Source organism: Podarcis raffonei, chromosome 6 (genome assembly GCF_027172205.1).
Source record: "Podarcis raffonei isolate rPodRaf1 chromosome 6, rPodRaf1.pri, whole genome shotgun sequence".
In the NCBI taxonomy this organism is placed as follows: domain Eukaryota; kingdom Metazoa; phylum Chordata; class Lepidosauria; order Squamata; family Lacertidae; genus Podarcis; species Podarcis raffonei.
The window spans coordinates 98,966,152-98,972,876 of record NC_070607.1 but is presented as its reverse complement, the minus strand read 5'-3'; the positions used below and the strand labels follow the sequence as shown (position 1 = coordinate 98,972,876).

Genomic DNA, 6,725 nt, shown 5'->3' with positions numbered 1-6,725 from the left:
TCTCCACTTCTGGGCACTACAGGGTTTGGTGTTTTTTTTGCTGTGAACCACCCTGATATCTTTAGGTGAAGGGCAGTATGCAAATTTAATCAACAATAAAGAATCCTTAGGGCCCTGCGGGACTTGACATCTTTCCGCAGGGCCTGGCCTTTGGTCTGGACTCAGTCTGACCCTTATGTTTCCTTCCCCTTATGGTTTTGATCTATGGGCCACTTCTAAAATGAGGCTGCATTTTAAATTCCATTTTAACCTGTAATTTAAATTGGTTTCCCCACTCTTATGTTTTTACTGTAATTTTACTGGTGTTACCCACCCTGAGCTCAGCTGTGGCCAGGGAGGGCGGGATATAAATAATTTATTTATTATTATTATTATTATTATTATTATTATTATTATTATTATTATTTGGAGAAGTTGGAAGGTGTGCAGAGGAGGGTGACCAAGAGGACCTTGAAACCAAGCCTTGTGAGCAACAATGGATGGAGTTGGTATGTTTAGCCTGAAGAAGAGGACACTGAGAGGTGACATGATAGCCATCTTCAAATATCTGATGGAGCAAGCTTGTTTTCTGCTGCACTGGAGGAACCTGAACAGCAGATTCAAAAGACAACAAAGGAGAGTGGAGGTTTTTCAACAGAGGTTGCATGACCACCTGTCAGGCCTTCTTTTGCTGCAATTCCTGGGGTTCTGTGAAGAGGGATCCCAATGTGTCCAACACTCCAGGAGTTCCTGATGGAGCCTCAGGTTCCTCCTGCCTGACTAATTACCTGGCTTACCGTAGAGGGGAAGCAAGCTGACTTGCACTTTCTGCTCACAGCTCCTCCCTGGCTGGCACGGGTGCCCTTGCGCAAGAGAAAGGGGCTGGCAGACGGTTAGACGGTTAGTCTTTCCCACCGCCCCTCCCTTGCTTGGGACGGAGACATCTCCAGGATGACATCGGAGACATCTCACTTCGCACCACGATGGCCTCAGGAGGTGGTGTCGCCCTTCTTCTGGGGCTGCTGGTTCTTGCAGCTGACCTGCCACGTACCTTGTCGCAAGGTAAGTCCTGTGAGCTGCCAGGTGGGCGGTTGGGAAGAGAGGTCCCTCTGGCCTCCCGGTCCAAGACCACCAAACCCAGCTCCCTCCCATCTCTGTTTGGCTTGCTACCTGACCATTCCTTGTCCTCCCAGTGGGGCATGAATTCAAAATGCTAGGCTTCCCCAATGCCCTCCAACTAGGGCTTCACTGGCTGGTTTATTTAGGCCTACTGGGGTGGCTTTTTAAGTCAGACTCACAACTCTTGCTTTCCTTCACACACACATGGAACTAAACTATCCATCCACCACTCAAAATACAGTCATTTCTTCTTCTTCTTCCTCCTCCTCCTCCTCCTCCTCCTCCTCCTCCTCTTCTTCTTCTTCTTCTTCTTCTTCTTCTTCTTCTTCTTCTTCTTCTTCTTCAAATATGGGAACATTTAGCCACTAGAAATCACTATATCATTTAAAGATTTGTCTGATTTTCAAAAAGAGAGGAAGATACATTTGAAGGCTAGTTCCTTTTTTCTTTTTCTCTTTTTTTTAATGAAACGGTAATTTATTTGAACAGTTTGTAGAGGACACACATACATATATATCTCACACTCTACATATGCAAACTGTCTCATCTAACTTTGTCTTGCATTGGACAAAGCAAAGCACTATGATTAAGAAAAAGCAAGTGGTTTGAAAAAAATAAATTTAGGTCAGATATGATTTTAACAGAAATTATAATATCTGGTCGAAAACAATTTTATTTTATTTTATTTTATTTTATATATTAATGTATTTTAATTAAAGATTTATTGGTTTACAAAAGTATGTGCAATGCCTCCTTTTTTCAAGTTACATTTTCTACAGACCAGTCTCATTTGTTGAGACATTAGTGTTATATTAGGTAGGAGGGGGGAATGGTGAGTGGGTCTGGTGGCAATGTTTCTTTCGCCTTTTGACGGCTAGTTTCTGTGGGGCAGGTGGCTGGCAGGGAGCACCTCCTGACTTCATGCCCTTCTTGGGAGCTTCCTGGCAGCTGATCGCCAGTGGAAGCAGGAGGCTGGGCTAAGTGGATCCACCTGGATCTCAAACTGCAAGGTTGCTCTTGCAAGACCCTCTCTGATCCTTTCTTGGAGCTCCCAACCAACTGCATGGATCAAAGGAAACCCCTGATGCTTTGCCAACTGAAGATAAGCTACGACCCCCCCCAATCCCCCAGGAACCTTTGCATCAAAGGTTCAGAGAAGGGCAACCAAAATGATCGAGGGGATGGAGAGATTCCTTTATGGGGAAAGGATGCAGCACTCGGGACTTTTTAGTTTAGAGAAAAGACCAAGAGGCAGCATGGTGGAAATTTATAAAATAAAGCATGGCATGGAGAACGAGGATAGAGAAAAGTTTTTCTCCCAAGCATCATAGAAGAGTTGGAAGGGACCCAGAAGAAATCTAGTCTAACCTTCTGAAATTCAGGAATTGCAACTAAAGCATCCGTGACAGATGGCCATCCAGCCTCTGCTTAAAAACCTACAACTTGTGGGCAGTTGGAAGATTCAGGACAGATAAAAGAAAGCCCGTCTTCACACAGTTAAACTATGGAACTCCCTGCCACAGGAGGCAGGCATGGCCACTAACCTAGATGGCTGCTGAAACAAAATTAAAAAATTCCTTCCAGTAGCACCTTAGAGACCAACTACAGTATTTTTCGCTCCATAAGAGGCACCTAGTTTTTAGAGGAGGAAAACACACAAAAATAATATTCTGAATGAAACAGTGGATGTATGATTTTTATGGTTCATGCTGTGGCCACAGACATGATATGTGATTTGATGGTGAATTTGGGGTGACCCAGTCCAAAAATCCTGAGGATCCATGTGGATCTGTGCTTTGTAACCACGTTTTTGCGCCGTTGCGGCACCATGCAACAGTGGGTGCGTGATTTTTTTGGTGCAGGCTGTAGCCATGGACATGGTATGTGATCTGATGGTGAATTTGGGGTGACCCAGCGCAAAAATCCTGAGGATCCATGGGCTTTTACCTCCCCCCTCCCAAGCAGCCTCCTTTATCGCTAGCGTCCCTTATCTCCCTCCGATCGCTTGCCGATCAGCTGCTCAGCGGCTTCGTTTCAACACCCCCTTCCCTCTTTCTAAAAAAAAAAAAGCACGATTTGCTTTTTGCCCTGGGCAATTCGGCTCCAGGGACCACGCGTTCGCTCCATAAGACGCACAGACATTTCCCCTTACTTTTTAGGAGGAAAAACGTGCGTCTTATGGAGCGAAATATACGGTAAGTTAGTTATTGGTATGAGCTTTTGTGTGTATGCACACTTCTTCAGATGGCTGTGTTCTGTCTTCAGGGCCAAAGGCAGCAACATTTCTGAACGCCAGTTGCTTGAAACCACAGGAGGGGAGAGGGCTGTTTTGCTGGAATCCTGCTTGCAAGGTTCCCTTTGGGGCAGCTGCTCAGCTATGCCTTCCTTTCAATGTCTTCCTTCTCCCCCAGTGCTAAACTGGTCCCCACTTGTCTTTCTTTCCTTCCAGACCGACCTGGCTATTGCAGGGAACTCCCTCTCCATTCTACTGACCCCTCTGGCGGGGGCTCCTGCAACCAGTGCAGTTCAGATGCCAACTGCCCACCAGGCAAGAAGTGCTGTGGTTCGCCCTGTGGCAACACCTGCCAGGCACCTGAGCCAAGTAAGAACACCCTCCCTTCCGGGTTCTGTGCTTCTTTCCTTTTTGGCCTGTTTCCTATGCACATCTTTTTTTTCTTTTGGAAAATCAGGGAGGGTTATTGACACCTTGCGGCCTGTCATTATCTCCTCGGAACGCTCACGTCTCCAGACTCCCTCCAGGCAAGACTCTGGCCTGCAACTGGAAAAGCCAGATTGCGTTAAGCCAAATGGTGAAAATGTTCCAGAAGGCCTGCAGATGGGAGTCAAAATTGTCAGCATTTGATTAATTGCTCTTTGCTTTCAGGAATGGGCTTGCATGTGTCTGTCCACTTCGGAGCTTTGAAACACATTTTAAGCTGTTTTAAATTTTCTGTTTTTAATTGCTGTAAGCTACCCTGGGACCTTAGGGGGAAGTGGCAGCCCAGGCTTGTGCTGCGGGTGGGGAGCTGCGCAGAACGAGACTCTGTGTGGCAAGCAGTGTTGCTGTTCGTGTGCCACAAATATTCCCCCCCCAGCACTTCTCTTCCTCCTCTTCCTCCTCCTCCAGATCTCTGCAGACTTCCTCCTGTCACAGGTCCCTGCAAGGCTTTAATACGGAAACTGTATTACAACTGGGGGAAGAAGAGGTGTGAGGAATTCATCTATGGGGGCTGCCAGGGCAACCTGAACCGGTTCGACACCCTGGAGATGTGTCAGAAAGCCTGTAGGGGTCAAGGTAAGCACAGCTCCAGCTCTGGGCTTTGCGGGGACCCTAGGGGAGAAAGTCCCCTTGAGAGGGGGTCCAGTAAAGAGGCTCAGACCAGATCCCCAAGTATAGAATCCTAGACTAGTAGAGCGAGAAGGGACCCTTGAGAATCATCTGGTCCGCCAGCAATGCAAGAATCACAACCGAAGCATCCTTGATGGATGGCCATCCAGTTGCAGGGCAAATCTGCTGTCTCACTAGTATTATTTACTTGTGAGTTGGGTTGAAGAAAGAGTCCAAAATTTATTTACTGCAGTAAATAGGTTCAGCGTGGTCACTTCCACAAAGGCTGAATGTGTGTGTGTGTGTACCTTTTATAGGGTCTACAGACAAAGAATTAATAAAAAATCCACTGCAGACATTTGCAGAGGGTAGTTGGCAGAACACTCACTGGATACAACTTTCTAGATGTCAAGCCTGCAACTTGACGTGTGTCCAGCCCTTCTAGGGCCCCTCGCTTCTAAAGTTTTGAAGCCTACATAGATACAAGCATAAAGGTAAAGGGACCCCTGACCATTAGATCCAGTCTTGACTGACTCTGGGGTTGCGGCGCTCATATCGCTTTACTGGCCAAGGGAGCCGGCGTACAGCTTCCGGGTCATGTGGCCAGCATGACTAAGCCACTTCTGGTAAACCAGAGCAGCGCACGGAAACGCCTTTTACCTTCCCGCTGGAGCGGTACCTATTTATCTACTTGCACTTTGACGTGCTTTCGAACTGCTAGGTGGGCAGGAGCAGGGACCGAGCAACAGGAGCTCACCCCATCGCGGGGATTCGAACCGCCGACCTTCTGATCAGCAAGTCCTAGGCTCTGTGGTTTAGAACAAAGCCTACATACCAAAGAAAGGAGAATTGTAGCCTCAAGGAGCTGCCTCTCCTGATCTGCTTGTCTTCCTGTTCCAGGTGCGCCCTAGAGCAATGGAGGGAGCAGGTGAGGGTTTGCCCCGTGGGGAAGAAGATGGAGCAGCACCCATGGAGCCATCCTGCTGAGCTCCTTCCTCCCTCCTTCCTGACCCCCATTTTCCCACCCCTGGGGGGCTAATGGGCTCCTGGAACATGCTGGGTAATACAAAACAATAAATTTATGCAATTGACTGGCTGGCTCACTGTCTCTTCCCTCCCATGGTATCCTGTTCTTCTCCCAAACCCCGGACCCTTCTTGGCCACCAGCTGTGTGAAAAAAGGATGCGATCCCAAATACCTTTACTAGGGAGTGGCTCCCATTGTACTCAGTGGGACTTACTTTGGAGTAAACACGCTCAGCCCTGCCTTCTTGCCTGCCTCCTGTGCTGGTGGGTGTGAGCTGAGGGGCTGGTTTTGGTGCCCAGCCTGGGATAGAAAGATGGGGGGCACAGTTGGTTAGTCTGGGTGGGGAAGCAAATGTAACCCTCCCAACCTCCCCAAAATTTCTTATTATTCTGTAAAATGTATATACTGCTTGATTGTTAACAAACTTCAAAGCGGTTTTTTGGGGGGGAAGGTAACAAAAAAAAGAATGCAGTCATACCTCGGGTTAAATACGCTTCGAGTTGAGCGTGTTCGAGTTGTGCTCTGCGGGAACCCGGAAGTAATGGAGTGTGTTACTTCCGGGTTTCGCGCTTGCGCATGCGCAGACGCTCAAAATGACATTATGCGCATGTGCAGAAGCGGTGCAAAGTGATGCGCGCATGCGCAGATGTGCCGTCACTAGATACATTTACCTCTAGATGTGAACGGGGCTCCGGAATGGATCCCGTTTGCATCTAGAGGTACCACTGTAAACTAAAAAGAGATTAAAACTCACATCGAGTTTAAACTCACATCAAGGTTAAAACTCACATCTGGGTGGGCTTGTCTAAACAAAAATGCTTTTAGCAGGCACTGAAAGGAAGATCTTGAATGCAGGTAGGTGCCACTATGCTAAAAGGTATTATGTGGCAGGTGTAACTGTGCCGGTTCTGCAGATGGAAGCGATTGAGTGGGCGCATCTTGGGTATTGCAACCTTGCAGATAAACTAGCCCTCAGGAGGAATGCGCTCCAGAGGCCACACACATTCTGCCATGGCTTCACTCCTTCCTCAAGTGCCTTCCCCTGGCTGGGATTTGTCTGAGGATGCCCCTTGCTTGCCCAGAGAGAGGGGTGGAGGGTTGACCAGCAAGACTCTGGGAGGAGTGAGTATAATAATTCCTCTCCACCCTCTGGTCCAGATCGTTTTGTTCACAAAAGAACTTTTTACACAGTGTTCGTAAGAACCAATCAGATTTCCTCTGAGCATTTCAAAAAACCCCACGTGGGGACAAAGTTAAAGATTAAAACTACAAA

At 47.7% G+C, this 6,725-nt stretch overlaps 1 protein-coding gene across 1 annotated transcript; it reads left to right on the top strand.

The window, feature by feature from the left end:
- Positions 1-951: 951 nt before the first annotated feature.
- LOC128416704 (eppin-like) lies at positions 952-5,480 on the top strand. The gene is made up of 4 exons (XM_053394761.1): positions 952-1,041; positions 3,548-3,700; positions 4,226-4,393; positions 5,327-5,480. Exons 1-4 carry the CDS (start codon positions 963-965, stop codon positions 5,335-5,337), a joined length of 411 nt encoding a protein of 136 aa, XP_053250736.1. The 5' UTR covers positions 952-962; the 3' UTR covers positions 5,338-5,480.
- The last annotated feature ends 1,245 nt before the right edge of the window (positions 5,481-6,725 follow it).